Below are 16,890 nucleotides of genomic sequence, written 5' to 3' on the forward strand. Positions count from 1 at the left end.
CACATGTATAACCTGTGTCAAATTGCTTACCTTCTAAATGGGGGGGGAGGGAGAGAATTTTTAAAAGAATAGAAAAAAATTACTTTTACATGTAATTGTGAAAAAATAAAACTTTTTTAAAAAAGCTCTTTAAAATCTAGCAGAGACCCCATGTATAATACCAGTGGTAGAGAACTGTAGCTCCTTTGAAATCCAAAGTTACTTTTAAGTACTTAAATATTATAAGGCAGTGTTTAGTGTGTGTGTGGGGGTGTAGTCTGCTTTTTGCTTTGCAACCTCCATGACAACAGGTAATGCTTTAGTATGCCTTTGTCAACAAGTATCTTTTGATGTTTGGGAAAGCTCCCTGTTGTATAGAGCTTGTTAGTCTTCCATAATAAGTTTCTGTGTGGACAGGGCAGGAATGGTGAGCACTAGAAGCTTTTAAACCCCTCTCGGAGAAAAGAAGAAGGATTTTCGTGAGCTAGACACACTGATACAAATAAACACGGCCTCATTGTCTCTGTGAGTTTGGGGAGCTAGGACATAGTGCTTTAGGGAGAATCTCAATTCTTTACAACTTGGACTAGATGGCCTTGGAGGTCCCTTCTAGCCAGATATTTTATATATAAATAGATATCTATGTATGTATATGTAATATACACACATACCCGTGTGTGTATGTGTGTGCGTGTGTGCGCGCACCTTTGACTTTCAGGTTGTGATCTAGGAGTCAATGTATGTTACTGTGAAAAAGAATGTTAGATTTGGAATCAAGGCCTTAGTTTGAATTCTCCGCCTGACACAGTATTATGTTATCATGGGCAAATGATTTCATTTCTGAATCTCTTTGCTTTTCTGTAAATAATAGACCTTTAATTCTTCTCGCAAGATTTTTTTTAAGTGCCCAAAAAGATGATGTATGGGGGCAGCTAGGTGGCTCAGTGGATAGAGCAGTGGCCCTGAAGTCAGGAGGACCTGAGTTCAAATGGGGCCTCAGACAAAACACTTGACACTTACTAGTTGTGTGACCCTGGGCAAGTCACTTAACCCTAATTGCCCCACCCAAAAGATGATGTATGTAAAGTAGTTGTAAACCTTAAAGTATTATATAATGTGAGCTATTGTTTTTATTTTAAAACATGGTATAAATCCCAGTAACAAAAAATACTTAAGTCTCAAGAATATGAGGGGAGAAAAATGGGATTAGTGCAGTGGAAAATGTAAAATGCTTAAATTGTTAGAACTTTGAAAATATTCATTTGAAGTCTGACCCCTTAAACTTAAGACTTTAGATAATATTTTACTACTTTCAGATGATATTAAAACTTTTAAATTTTAGTTCATCAAATGCTCTTTGAACACAATTTTGGAAATGGATTGCTCAATAGAGTTTTTTGGGTTTGATTTTGTTTTTTTTTTTAAACTGGGTTTGCCTATCTCACCCAGGCTGGAAGTATAGGTGCTACTTATGGCCCTGGTCCCAACCTGATCAGCACAGGAGCTTTGATATGCTCTTGTTTATGATCTATGCAGATTCATCTTTCCTTTAGGAAACCTGGTACTTCCAGGGGCACACTGTATCAATTCCAAACTTAGTTCAGACATATAATTGGCTATCAGGGATGGGAAATCTGTGGCCTTAAGGCCATAGGTGGCCTTTTAGGTCCTTGGATGTAGTCTTTTGATTTGAGTCCAAGTTTTACAAAACAAATCCTTTTATTAAGGGGACTTGTTCTATGAAGTTTGGATTCAGTCAAAGGGCCGCACTTGAGGACCTAGAGGGCCACATGTGGCCTCGAGATCACAGGTTCCCCACCACTGGAACCCATAGCAGATTGGATCAGAACTCCAGAGCTTAAAAGATCCACCAGCCTCAAGTTCCCTGATAACAGGGATTATAGGCATGTCGGCTTTCTAAAGGAATATTCAAAGTATAAAAGTTACCCAACTTTTTCTCCAATTTGTACCTCCTTTCAACACTTTGGCATCTGTATATTATGATTGTTATGCACATTGAAGATAAAAGACAGCTCTAAAGAGCTTCCAGAAACTAATGGAACTATCTAGAGAACTTTCTTTTCAGAGCATGTTTGAGAAATTTGATGTTCTTTATTTATATCTGAGTCTCCTATATGTCTCATTCTTTTGCTAATAGCCTAAGTGAAAATTTTCTAAAATTGATTCCAATCAGAGGATCTCTCCAATTTAATTATAGTTAGAATATCCCAGCACATTGGATTTAGCCCCTGTGGCAAACGTATAGGAAAACATAGACAGAATGCCAGGAACAAAGCAAGGCACATTCACTTTGATGTGATCACAGATCTGTTTGAGTAACATGTGCTTAACATTTTTAAAAAATATCTTAATACAAAAATGTATGATAGGCTTTCCTATTTCTGAAATACCTCCTCTCCCCACCCCCCCACCCCATTTTGGGACTATAGTCATAAATCCATTGAAATAGAAATATGTTAAGAATAATGTACAAGTACTCCCTAAATTTAATTTTACTTTTAACCTTTCTAGAAAGCAAGTATAGCTGTGTGGGTGAGTTGCTTTTTCTGGAATACATACATACATGCATGCATGCATGCATATCTGTGTAATTCTTGATGTAGAACCTTTTCAGTTCATGCTTAATTTGTTGCTGTTTTTTTTTTCTCTCCAGCAAACAGAGGAGACAATGGCAGGGCATAATCAACTCTGCATTCGCCGTTGGACTACTAAGCATGTTGCTATATGGCTGAAAGATGAAGGTTTTTTTGAGTATGTGGATATCTTATGCAATAAACATAGACTTGATGGACTTACATTGCTAACATTGACTGAATATGACCTACGGTCACCTCCTCTGGAAATTAAAGTCTTGGGAGACATCAAAAGGCTGATGTTATCAATACGTAAACTGCAAAAAATACATATTGACGTTTTAGAAGAGATGGGTTACAACAGTGACAGTCTTCTTGGCCCCATGTCACCTTACATCAGTGTTCTGCAAGGCTCAGACTGGCTTTGTAATGGGGAACTACCACATGACTGTGATGGACTTATCACTGACTTGAATTCAGATCAGTACCAGTACATGAATGGGAAGAACAAACACATGGTTAGAAGATTAGACCCAGAATACTGGAAGACCATATTAAGTTGTGTGTATGTGTTCATAGTATTTGGGTTTACATCCTTCATCATGGTTATAGTCCATGAACGAGTGCCTGACATGCAGACTTATCCACCACTACCAGATATATTTCTAGATAGGTAAGTATTTGTTGTTAATATATTAATTAAAAAGGCATTTTAATGTGGTTTTAAAAACTAAATAAACAGCAGTCTAGAACAAAATGTCTGTGGTAATTGGTATTATGTCTCATTTAGTGGCATACACTATTTGTTTTATTAGTGTATTAAAGTATACTTTTAAAAACCCAGTTAGCCACTTACCCAGTGACTTAGAACTTAGCCCAGATAACTGGAAAAAGAATGCCAACAATTCGTTTTCATGCAAGTGTATCTCCTTTAGCAATGAACTCTGTTGTTTAAGGACCAGCCAGTCCAGCCTTTATAAGTTCTGGGAGTCTTGTCATTATCCACAAGGTGAGAAGTTTTCTGGACACAGCCATGGTCAAAGACCATCTACTAAGTTATGGAAAGGTTTGTAGTCTGCGTCTCAGTGTGAAAGTATGTCCTGATGATGTGACAATGTCTTGGCAATGAAAAATGAGGGAGTTATACTAGACTTCTAAGGGTCCCTTCCAGATCTAAATCTGCTTCTATGACTCTAGGTTTTGATGGTTACCAGATCTTCTGTGTTTAAAGTAATCTTTGGAGGCCTACAGGTTAGCCCAAATGAGCTAGATATATCTAGTTACTAGAATCATCACCAACAGAAATGTTTGTTCAGTGATAGTTAGCTAAGTTTTAAGAATAGAAATTCCCAAGATTTTGAAGTTATAGCAACTTCTTGTTAGCTTTGCTTAAAAAAAAGTTTTCCATTTGTACAAGAACTATATGCCTTGTCTTTATTTTTAAAGTTCATTGGATTTGGAGTTGAAAAGTACTTTAGTTGTCTAGTCCAACCTCTTCATTTTACATTGAGAAGCTGAGGCCCAGGGAAATTAGGTTACTACTATACTTATGTAGTATCTGAGCCAGGTGTCCTCCTCTGACTCTAAATCAAATTCTTTTTTGGGTGGAGTGTTTATTATTTTTGTATTTATTATTTTATTTTCTCCCAGTTACATGTAAAAACAAATTTTAGCATTTGTTTTTAAAACTTCGAGTTCCAAATTCCCTCCTTCCCTCCCCACTCCCTATTGAGAAGGCAGGAAATTCGTAAATCAAATACTCTTTTAAAAGTGAATTTAAAACAACTTAGTTTAGGGAATTTTAAAAGCATTTTCAATGCCTAAAAAGTGATTTAGTCTGTATTTGCTTCAAAGAATTTATAATCCAAGAGACAAGAATTAGAAGTTAACCATTCAAACATTTATTAAGAGCCTGCTATCACAAACATTATGCTAGTTGCTAAGAATACAAGAACAAATGGTAGTTTCTTCCCTCACGGAACTTAACATTCTATGCAGAGACAAAATACACGATGTTGTTGGCTTGTAAGCACATAGAAAACATGAACAGAGTAAATATAAGATAATTAGAAGGAGGAGAGAGAGAGCATACCAGCAGCCAGGAATGTCAGGAAAGGCCTTAAGGTGATGCTTGAGCCAAGTTTTGAGAGGAGCTAGGGATTCTAAGAGATAAGAGGAAGGCAGGGACAGCATTCCAAGTATGGGGAACAGCCTTTGGGGAAGGCACAGAGAGGGAAGGTGAAGGTACAGCCAGAAGCCCATTTTGGCTGGAACTAAAAGTATGTGAAGGAGGAAACAATGTATAGTAAGCCTGCAATGTAAGAGAGCCAAGTTAGCTGTGAAGGGGTTTATGTGCCAAATAGAAGAGTTTGTGTTTGATCCTAGAGGCAATGGGAAGCTCCTGAAGCTTACTGAGAAGGTGGTTAAGAAGAATGCCTTTTCTTGACTTCTGCATAATTTATTTTTGATATTTGTTAAATATCACTGGAAGTTTTCAATAATTGAGTAATAAAATTAGCAAAATATAAATTAGTTCTCTCAGTAACTGAGTGCTATTTGGAATGTGTTTGTATTAGAAGCTAGTGTCCCTTTAGGTAGTTTTACTTTTAACTGACTTTTTGGTTCCTTCACTGTATATTTACTGTCAAGTTTAATTTGTTCTGCACAAGCACTTCAGAGAGAGAGTTTCCAAGTAAGTACCTTTTCATGGCTCACAGACACTGAAGAGAATCAAACCAAAGAAGGATAGACGCAGTAGGGCCCATCTGGTTGGAAACAAAGAACACTGGCAAAACTATGGAAACAGTGTCTTTGCAGAGAAAATTAAGAAGCAACAGTTAATCTCATTGTTGCCTTAATGGCTTCCTATCACATACTAGATAATACTTCACTGTATCAGCAAAGTGCTACCAAAAAGGTTTTATCATTAAAATACATTTTTCATGTTGGTTGTCTTGTAGACTGGATGGGGATTTCACTCTTTAAAGCGAGTAGTAAGTATCAAAACTAGGGGCTACGAGTAGCCATAAAACTCCCCAGTGCAGCTGAAATGTTTAACAAAATAAATACAAATATATTACAACATAGATAATGTTAATTTGTGGTTTTCTAAGTGAGCTTGCTGCTGGCAGAAATTTGAGTTTGACAACACTGCCTTTAACTACTCTTAGATTCAACTTTGGATCTATTTGGAGTTAATTGAATTTGGCTTGGAGTTATTCAGATTTATCTGAATTTGTTTTCTGTTTTTAGAAGCTCTTGCTAAAATCTAGATTCTGGGCTTCAAATGTGTCTCTTTGATGGTAGAAGTCTTTTTCCATGGGTACTGATTGTTGTTAAATCCCAGATTAGCAGAGATTGTAATACTTAATAGTAATAGTAAAAGAAATAGTTGTTGAAAATTGGAATCTCTTCTGAAATTGTCTGTTACTGCTTCAGAAGACTTTTTTTTCAGCTCTAATTTGTGACAAAGAACTGTTTGCTTAATTAAGCTAACTTTCTACTTGTGGTATAAAAAGAGCCTACCATTTTTATAGCTCAAACTTAAATCCAGAGACTTTTGTTCTAGCTGTCTGCCACCATGTTGAGACCTAAAGTAGGTTTGTTTCTTATCTTGTCATGAAGCTTAATGGTTCTGTGTTTTCACGTCTGTGCTCTAATTGGAAAGTCATTGTTTGTGCAAATTAAGACTAAGAGATAGGTATGTCCTTGACCCTTTTGGACTTAGAACCAGCTAATGTCAATCTCAGCTTCAGTGTCTAAGGTACCGAAAAACTCTGCCTATCTTGTCCAATGTGTTATTATACGTTGTTGTAGTTAAAAACGTTTTTTTCTAAACTTGCTTTTTTTAACAGGGCTTCTTGAGATGTCTTTATCTTGGTTAAAGCCGTCTTAAGTCTAGGATTCTTGGTCCTTCATTTTTTGTATTCAGGAACTTATTTTTAAATATCAGTTTACTCAGGTTTCATCAGACTCTAGGAGACAATTTTTGCTAGTGAAATTCAAGAAATTGATTTATAAACCAGAATACTATTTACTAATTTACATTGAAATATACCTGCCAGGCTGACCAGAATATTCATGCTAAAAGATCAGCTTATTCTCTTCATATTAGAATTAAGTCTATTTGGGAAAATAGATTAACATTAGAAGGTCACTTGGTGAACATAGTCAATATAAAGGAATTGGATGACTTTAAGAGTGTCATTAGGTAATGATACTAGAATATATGTTCACTCCAGGTATAGAGATGTGTTTTTCAAATAGACTTATGTTAGTTGATCAGGGCAGATTTTCCCCTAGGAAATGGGAAAACTAGGGAGATACAATTTTTACTCTTCAAAGTCATCATTTCCTAAGTTCTATGCAGACCATCAAAAGCTTTTGTCACTAAAATATTATGTTGTGTTACAGTTAACAAGACTAGATCATTTTAGATTGGTATTGCCTTATTTATAATTTAGGAGACAACCTATTCTCTAGCAGCATGATTACAAATAATTTTTAGGATGTTATTCTTAAATAATCAAGAAACAATAATGTGTTCTGTGTTCTGTATTTATATGGGGCCCTTTATCCTTAAAATCAGAGAAATTTCCAGATCAAAATCTTATTGTTAAACATATCTACCATGGTTTGACATTTCCACTAATTATCAATAACAGAAATACAGTATACAGAAAAGGAAATGTGACAATGGTGCTGTGCTCTTCCTTGATAAGATAGTGTCTAGAGTGTTGGTCAAGTCTGTTTACCACATTTTTAGAAGGACATTGATATATAATGTCTTCCAACCCCTCATAAGCTTGCCCCTCACCCAAACTTCCCTATTTTCGTTGAGGGTACTACCATCCTCCCAGTCACCTAAGTTCATAACCTTAGATCCATCTTTTCCTTCTTCCTCATCACATATAACTGGTCACTTGATAGGTCTTGTCTATTCTGTCTTTACAACATCACTGTCATCCTTTCACTTCTTTGTACTCACAGAACCACCAACCAGCTAGCTACTCTAGTTCAAGTCCTCCTAACCCTTTGACCAAAATGTTATAAATAGCTGTTTATTTGCTATCCATGCTTTCTTCCAGTCTCTTCTCTCCAGTAGATCTTTTACACGGTCAAAATAAGTATCTTGAGGCATAGGTCTGAACATGGCAATCCCTTGCTCAGAAATCTTCAGCATTTAGCACCAAGGTTGGGACAATAGTAGATGCTTAATAAATGTTCATTGATAGTAGACAGTTAAAAGTCATTCACAGCCTAGCTCCCACTTCCCTTTTCAGCTTTATTTTATACTGCTCAGTTTTACCAAGCCTACATTTCAGTTCAGTAGAAGTTCTCAATGAGTTTGACTGCCATAGCCAACACCTGTGCCTACATACAAATTACCCTTTATACCTCTACTGCACTTCCTTTTCATTTCAGCCTCTCCTTCTCCTCCTTCACATCTCAGCTCAGGTATCCCTCCTGTGTGAAGTTTCTGTGATCCCTTCCCAGTTGTTCTTTTTCTTTCCTTCTTTAAATTAACTATATTATGTTTATCCACATTGAGAGGGACTGTAACTAGGATTTCATTGGTCCTGCAGTGGATACAGCCTACGACTTGGAATTAGAGGATTTGTGTTTGAATCCTGCCTCAGACACTTAACTAGACAGGTGATGCTGGGCAAGTCGCCTTTATATATCACATAGCCAATATTTGGGGGTGGGGGTGAGGGAATCATCTTCCTGGTTTGCAGGTTTGTTCTTTATCTGCTCTTCTATACTACCACCACCAACTCCATACCTTCTTACCACCTGGAAAATTATATGATGCTTTAAGACCTCACAACAACCCTGGGAGGTAGGTGCTATTATCATCCCCATTTTACAGATTAGGAACCTGAGGCAGATAGAAGTTAAGTAACTTGTCCAGGGTCACATACACAGCTTCCAAGTATCTGAGATTGGACTTGAACTCAATTATTCCCGAGTCTATTCTCCTATTCTTTCCCTCTTTCTCATTCACTGACTCTCTCTGCCTCCTCTCCTTTCCTTCTTTTCTTCCATTTAGTTTTATGTTACATCCTTCTGCTAGAATATAAGTTCCTTGAGAGTAGGAACTGTCTCATTTTTCATCTTTCTGTTTCTTGAAAGTTCATGGTACCATGAATGTAGTAGGAACTTACTAATGTTTGAGAGGAAGGTAACCAAGATAGCAAGGTTGAGGTGAGGGGAAGGGTTCTCAAGACCATGCATGCAAGGATCTGTTGAAGAAATTGAGGAACATTTTGGTCTGGAGGCAAGAAGATTTAGGAGGGACACAGTAATAATCTTCAGATATTTATAAGATTGCCATGTAAAATCAGATCTGTTCTTTTGGTGGTATCCAAAGAAGAAAGCTAGGACTGATGGGAGAAGTTAGATGAAGGCAGATCCAAGTTCAACTTAAAGAAAAACATTTTAACAATTGGAATGACCCAAAAACACCTTGCAGCTTATAAGTGGAACCTGAATGATTACTTACCCTGGAGATTGTGAATGATATTCATGATTTAGGTGGAGGTTAAACTAGATGACCTTTGAAGTCCTTTTTAGATCTAAGATTCTGTGGTTCACCATCTGCTAGCATTCTGACAGAGTAGAACATTTGGGGGTGGGAGGGGAAGCAATAGGCCAGTAACTTAATGTTTATCAGCAGTTGAATCACCATTCAGAATAGCTTAGGTCCGTCTAGTCTGCAGGCAGAAGAATGGGAGTAGACAGCTCTTAAGGTCTGATGGTTCTCAAAAAATACTGAAAATACTTGTTATTGGAATTTTACCAGTTGAAAAAATTAAAGATAAAAATATTCTAAGGTTTTATTTTACTAATACTTTTTTTGAAGAACAAAAAAAAGTAGAAATAAATATAACTTAGGATAGTTATTTGTTTTTTTTCTCTCTCTCAAGTTTGACATACTTAGGAAATATCTGAAATCTCAAAGTGCTATAAGTTACAGTTATATTTACAAATACTAGATGGTACTATCTCATTTACATAGACATTACACTTACCTGGCAACCACAGTTCTTGGTAAGGAGTGGTGGCCGCTATGGTGGTGGTTACCAGTGTATCATAGTGATACTCCTTTTTTACTGGGAAAACTTACATTAAAAAGTTCAGCCATTATGCAGATAAATAGTTATTTTTAAAGGCTGTATTGAAATTCCTCTTGGTTTTAGAAATTTTCAAGAATTTTAAATGTTCCTTAAAATGCTTTTCAGCACTTACCGTTTTGTGAAGACTGAACTATGAAGTATTTTCTATATATGAGACACTTTTCTAAGCCTGTGGTTTTTTTTCTCCTTTGAGTACTAAAAATGAGCCTTCTTCCCAACAGCAAAGTGACTATATATATATATATATATATATATATATATATATACATATATATATCCACTTTTAAATACCTCTTTAAAATTCATCCTCCTATTAAACAAATCCATTCTCATGTTCCTCTGTGCATCCTGACCTCCCCCTCCTCTCATTTCAGTGTCCCTAGGATTCCGTGGGCCTTTGCCATGACAGAAGTGTGTGGTGTCATTCTCTGTTACATCTGGCTGCTGGTGCTGCTCCTTCACAAACACAGGTACTTCTTTACTTTTGGCTGCAAGTAGTTTAAGGTTTTGACTTTTTAGAAACTATCTCGACACCTTATTCTAGCCTGGTTGTTAATAAGCCTGTTTTACTTCCTTGTTTATTTCTTCCCATGCTTTACGTAATTAAAAAAAATTTTTTTAAAAAGATGATCACAGTGTGATAGCAATTGAGGGGAACGTAGTTTGGGGTGGGAGCTATTATAAGGGTTAGATAAAAATGAAATATTACCGTCTTTGTATTTGGAAGTTTATGTCCTTAGAGTTCTGGGTCACATCTGAGTAGGGAGGTGGAGGAGTGAATGGAGAAAGACTAGACAGCTGCAGGATAATTGCCTAAGTCTTCACCTGGCCAGTCTCTTGCTCATCTTTGACAGCACACAGTATTCTCTTGAGAGTGATTCCCTTCAAAGGCATTAATTTAGTTTTACAAAGAATACGCTGTTCCTTACTATGACATGACATATTGAAGTACATATTGTTCTTTGGTTATTGAATTTGAGTCATGTTCAGTATGTTTAATATGAATAAACACAGTACCACAATGTGGCCATCCACTGTTATAGCAAACGAAAAGCTCCTTTTCTGCTTTAGAGAGTATGGGGAGGGAGGAACACCATTTTGGGTTTGAAAGGGAAAGATGACATAGTCATTGATATTTTACTGTCCATATAACTTTGGAACATTTGGATGAACTGATTAACACTCTTTGACACTCTCTCCCTTACTTAAGGTAAATCACAGATACGCTTTGGGTCTGAGGTAGCAGTTCTGGTTCTTTTAAGACTGTTGACAGGCAGTATAGTGGTAAAGGGACTGAATTAGGTGTAGAGATAGCTTTGTGATCTTGGGCAAGTCACTTTATTACCTGTGCCACAATTTCTTCATCAGTAAAATAAAGGATTGCCTAAATGATCTCTAAGGCCTCTTTCAGCTCTAAATTCTATGCTTCTAGGAAAGCAAGCAGTACGTAATAGAAAGTCTCAGTTTCATGTACAGTTCTCTTTTCTGTTCTGCTATGTATGTGGAAATGGCTTTTTAAAAAAATTTATTTAAAGTTCAGAGTGAAAATTAATTTATAAATCCTTTGATTCTGTAACTATCCATTGTGGTCAACTCTGAATACAGTTTTGCCTCATTTTGAAAGTCTAGATGTATTACTCTGGGTGTTGCTTGGGGCAGGGGGTAGTATGTACACATAACATCATTACTACTTTCCAATGACACTCCTATTCCATAGAATCTTCTTTTAAAATACCAATCAGAATCAGAGAAGTTGGTTCTGTAGGAAACTTCAGAAAGTTAGGAGTAACCCACTGCTATATTAGATCCAAGTACAGATATTGTTACAATAGAAAGGGTTCAAGGCATGGTGGGGTCCTCTGAGAACACAGATCTGGCCCCCTGCTTAAGGAGCTCCCCTGTCCATGAAATAGAGTGAAAAGTGGTGGCCCAGGAGTGGAAGGAGCTGTACGCTACAGATCACCATTACAAATCAGTACTTTATTTAGCCAAATGAGTGGCATTCAATCTAGTTTTCCAAACAGAGAAAACATTAGGAATTAGATTTTATTGGGCCACTGCCAGTGAGACAGGGCCTGACATGAATCCTAACAATGACCCTTCATGTCTGTGTGACCTTTACTGGGCCTGTCTTCTCTTCTGTAAAAGGGCGATAATATTACTTAACACTGTATATATCACGGGCAGGTTGTGAGGGAATAGCTTTTCCCCTTAGGTTGTAAGTTCCTTGAGAGCAAGACTTGTGTGGGATCTATTTTTGTATTCCTGTTACCTAGCACAGAACTTTAACCTCCTAAGTGCTTAATGAAATATTTGTTAATTTGAATCAACCATTTTGCAGTGTTAGATAGTCATACACCTGTAACTGCTAGATACACAAGTATTTGCTGATGGGCAAAAAAAAAGTGTTCTATTACAGCGTGGCGTAGTGGAGAGAACACTAGAAAAACCTGGGTTCTAGAGCCCTGATCTGTCATTACATTGTAACCTTGTGCAAGTTGTTTGGCTTTTCTAGACCTGTTTCCTCTTCTGAAAATGAGAGGACTGGACCAGATGATCTCTTAGATCTATGGTCTCTCTCTTACTATTCTACTTTTTAAATAAATATTCAAACTCCCCGTTGTATGATTTTTCCCCCCCTTTTGGATACGCTATTTACAGGTCAATACTCCTTCGAAGACTCTGTAGCCTGATGGGCACTGTGTTCTTGCTTCGCTGCTTTACCATGTTTGTGACTTCCCTTTCTGTGCCAGGACAGCACCTCCAGTGTTCTGGAAAGGTAACTGGCCGTGTTCTTACCCTCTTTCTTGTATTATAGTAGAGTGTTGGAATGATGGCACTGTTTGAGACATTTCTGATGGTAGTTATTTCTAACTGTATGTTATATATTAATAAAGCGTGCTTTTCGGTATTTGCAGGGTACATAGTAAACATCCAGGTGAGTGAGACCAAGATCCAAATTTCTTTGGATCCATGCGGATTAGTTTGTCAGGTGATATCAGTGTAAGAATTTTAAAAACTGTTTCCCCGTTCGTTGTGGCTTTGATAAGTAGCTCATAGTTAGTACTAAAGATCTGCTTATTCTCCTAACTCGTGAAATACTGTGAGTGACTTGTTATATAAAATGATGACTCATTGTATCTTTGAACATCTTTTCAGGATTAGGGGCCACAGGTCCAGATCACAGGATCATAGATGGAATGCGCTGAAAGGGACAGGAACGTCAGAGGTTCTGTAGCGTCCAACCCCCTTATTTTATAGATAAGGAAAGTGACTAGCCCAGGGCTACAAGGCACTAATGTTCAGAAATTGTCTCCGCACAAGATACTAACTCTAATTGGCTCTAGTGGGAGCAACATCCCACCAAATGAATGCAGGAATCCCCTCTACAATATCCCTGGCAGTTGGTCATCTAGCTTTTACTTAAATACTTAGAATAATGGGAATTTTAGTACTTAACATTCCATTTTTAGACAACTCCAATTGCCATAAAGTTCTTTCTTCTAGTGAGTTATGGTATGAGTCCTAACTATAGCAATTCAAGGAGTGCAGAAGTAGAATGGGCTGCTTCAAGAGGTAGTGGAAATCTGTAGCTATTCGGAGGGTTTAATTATCAAGGAGAAAGGAGAAAAATCTAAGATCTTACTTAGCAGTTAGACTAACTAGGAGAAATTTAAAAGATAGTCCAAATATAATGAGAACTTGTTGCTTCTGGGAAGGATTTGTTTGAGGGGTTGATTCCTCATGGAATGGGTGGTAGTACAAAATACTACAGCGCATTTTCCAAAGAAAAATGTTACAGTAATTAAGTTGCCAGCAGAAGTAGGTCTCTTTTCTGTCTAATGCCAGTGATTGGTTGCCAGTTTTTTATATATGGAAATATCTATTTTAATCTACCCTTAATACTGTTAATTGCTGTGAGTTTTGCTATAGCCTACTTTTTGACCTATATTATTTGTGGCATCATTTTAAAATTGGGTAATTGAAAAGGCATCCAGATCACATCTTATTACAGCAAACCCCTATTGCGACTGTTAAGTGTATTGCCGCATGGTAGCCTCATATAGTGAATAAAGAGCAAAGAAAAGGGCTAGCTCTGGATGAGGAAGATGTGAGTTCAAGTCCTCCCCCTGAAACACAGCTGGGTAACATTAGGAATTTAACCTTTCAGTGTCTCCAAACAACTCCTCCACATTATCAGTTACAAACAAATTGCCAGTCTGTGTCATTGGGAAGAGTTCACTAGCCATAAAGCTAGATAGCTAGAAATGACATGGCCCACAGGAAGTGGGAAGAAAACAGAATATTTCTGTGAAAGAAGCCAGGTAGTGAATTAGTCATCAGAGACTGCTCCAAACATAGGAAAGAAAACCCTGAAGCAAATGCCTACACTTGTTTTTGTCAGTGCTTCCTGCCTGTTGTTTGTAATGTAATATGAATGATTTTGGTCAGCTTTTCTAGGTGAGGGTAGTTGGGATGTTTAAGATGGAAAGAGATAAGGGGAACTGGAATGAATAAATGAAAAAAAAAATTTATTAAAGTACTTTCTGTATGCCAAGCACTGGGCCTGAGCACCAGTGATACCAAAAACAAAAGCAAAACTGTCCCTTCAGGGCAGCTAGGTGGCACAGTGGATAGAGCACCAGCCTTGGAGTCAGGAGGACCTGAGTTCAAATGTGGCCTCAGACACTTAACACTTCCTAGCTGTGTGACCTTGGGCAAGTCATTTAACCCAATCGCCTAGCCAAAAAAAAAAAACCAACAAAAAAAACCACCAGTCCCTTCCCCTCAGGAGCTTACATTCTAATAGAGGGAGACAACATCCAGGGGGCAGTGGTGAGCAGGAATGGGTGTTTGGGACTGGGACATGACAAGGGATGGTGAAGTAGAACCAGAGTGTAGTTGATTTTCATTCCCTTAATAATAGCAATGGCGGTATTTGATTATGGTTTCATAATCAAGGGTAGGAAGGAAGATGACAGGAATGTGAAGCATGCGTGGCTGGGGCTGGATACATATGGGGGTAGGATAGCATAGGCCCCCAGGTGTGAGTTCTGGAACTGAGGGTCAAGTCCCTTAGCAAAATGTAGTCAGGGAAGTTGGCAATCAGTGCTCTAAAGGTGCAGTGACAGACCCACCAGCAAGAACATGGCCACAGCAGAGATTAATTACTGCTTTTTAGCTGTCATCACTTGCTTCCTCGATTTGGCTTGCCAACTTTTTCCATTGATTTTACTTCCTTACATCAAAGTAATGCTGCTGCCTTCCTAGCTTCAAAATAAGATAGAAGACATTAACATTGAATTTGAAAGCTAGATAGTGAATTAGCAATATTATAGGAATTTAGAGTACCTGTGATGAGAGGATATGATAAAATTTAAGTTAACTTTGTTCCCCATGAGTACTTGGGTATCAGCTATAAAGGTGGAATTCAAAGCAGACTACAGTGGCAGTCAGTCAGTACTGAGGAAACAAAATCACACTGCCAGTAGACATTGCTACTCAATAAATATTACTGAGGAGATGTTTCTGTGGTCAGTAGCTAGCCTTGGTAATGCAACCCACTCATCAGATACCTTTTCTTTAGAAAGTAACTATGACTGACCCTTCCTTGGGATGGATTAGGATTAGTCTCATAGACTATTTCTTTATGAATAGGACATGTAAGCGCTCTCACTGTGCCAATGGCCAGGCCTGGAAAATACTTTAGTTGGGGCAGTTAGGTGGTGCAGTGGATAAAGCACCTGCCCTGATGTCAGGAGGACCCGAGTTCAAATCCAGTGAGCCTCAGTCACTAGCTATGAGACGCTGGGCAAGATTAACCCTGATTGCCTCCAAAAAAATGCTTTAGTTGTAGTGAGCTTGAGTAAAAGAGCCTGACACATATAGTGAGTGGTTTGAGCTGGGACTGACTTCATACATGTTTGAATTAATGAGTCAAGCACGGTTCGCTTAGTGAATTCTTAGGTTTGACTGGAACCAGACTGAATCCAGTCATTTTTACTTAGGCATCATTCATCTTCTGAATCATTCAGCTTTTGAATTTTGCCGAGAATTTCATGTGGGAAGCCTTAAGTCATCTTTTTGAGCATTTTAAATACTAATCTATTGTTTTCCTCATCTCAGCTGTACGGCAGTGTTTGGGAAAAACTGCACCGAGCCTTTGCCATATGGAGCGGCTTTGGTATGACCTTGACTGGAGTACACACTTGTGGAGATTATATGTTCAGTGGCCACACAGTTGTCCTGACTATGCTGAATTTTTTTGTTACTGAATGTAAGTATCCATCCATTGTCATCATGACTTTATTCTTCGAGTCCTTAGTGAAGATTAGGAGAGTCTATCATACGTTAGTGTCCTATCTGAGCAGAAGATGTGTTTATAGGCTGATTTACAGAATACATGATGAAGACTTGCTTGTGGTTTTAAATTGAAATTTCTTTTCTTTCCAGATACACCAAGAAGCTGGAACTTCTTGCACACTCTGTCCTGGGTCCTCAACCTCTTTGGAATCTTCTTCATTCTGGCTGCACATGAACATTACTCCATTGATGTGTTTATTGCCTTTTATATCACCACAAGACTCTTTTTGTATTACCATACTCTGGCCAACACCAGAGCGTATCAGCAGAGTAGGAGAGCGAGGATCTGGTTCCCCATGTTTTCATTTTTTGAATGCAATGTTAATGGTACAGTACCTAATGAGTATTGTTGGCCTTTTGCAAAACCTGAAGTAATGAAAAGATTAATTGGTTGAAGAATGTGTCTTTGTAAAGGATTCGTGATCAAATATACAGAAATGATTTCAAAAACTAATAACTTTATTTTTTCCCCTCGTGTTTCTGAATGCCTTGTTACTTGGCTTGTTAGTTGACAGAGTGGGACTTTCTGTGCTTAGCAAGGTTATAGTTGTAAAAAGTAAGCATTGAATAGTCACCAATACTCAAGTAGGTATTTGAACAGAAAGCTCAAATAATCTTTTTTCCTTTTAGGGGAGGGACAGGGAGAGAGAGAGTGCAGATTTTGTGTTAGCATTTTGAGATAGGTATATTTTTTGTTAAAAAAAAGATTTCTGCTGATTACTGGCATGATTATATTCAAGAAGTAATATTTTGTGAAAGCTGCTTCCAGTTATCTTCAAAGAAAAAAAATCCATGAGCAATACTTGTCATTTAAA

The 16,890-nt window shown here is 37.6% G+C and overlaps 1 protein-coding gene across 1 annotated transcript in view; it reads left to right on the forward strand.

The window, feature by feature from the left end:
• Positions 1 to 16,532, forward strand: part of SAMD8 (sterile alpha motif domain containing 8) — a 44,873-nt gene extending 28,341 nt beyond the window's left edge. The window contains exons 2-6 of the mRNA XM_021006098.2: positions 2,654 to 3,246; positions 10,087 to 10,182; positions 12,374 to 12,491; positions 15,839 to 15,989; positions 16,166 to 16,532. Coding sequence (XP_020861757.1) covers positions 2,669 to 3,246; positions 10,087 to 10,182; positions 12,374 to 12,491; positions 15,839 to 15,989; positions 16,166 to 16,470 — 1,248 coding nt within the window. The 5' untranslated portion in view covers positions 2,654 to 2,668 and the 3' untranslated portion in view covers positions 16,471 to 16,532. The remainder of the gene's footprint in view (positions 1 to 2,653; positions 3,247 to 10,086; positions 10,183 to 12,373; positions 12,492 to 15,838; positions 15,990 to 16,165) is intronic.
• Positions 16,533 to 16,890: the final 358 nt, after the last annotated feature.

This window comes from Phascolarctos cinereus, unplaced genomic scaffold (assembly GCF_003287225.1).
Source record: "Phascolarctos cinereus isolate Bilbo 61053 unplaced genomic scaffold, phaCin_HiC Scaffold_3;HRSCAF=262, whole genome shotgun sequence".
NCBI classification, from domain to species: Eukaryota; Metazoa; Chordata; class Mammalia; order Diprotodontia; family Phascolarctidae; genus Phascolarctos; species Phascolarctos cinereus.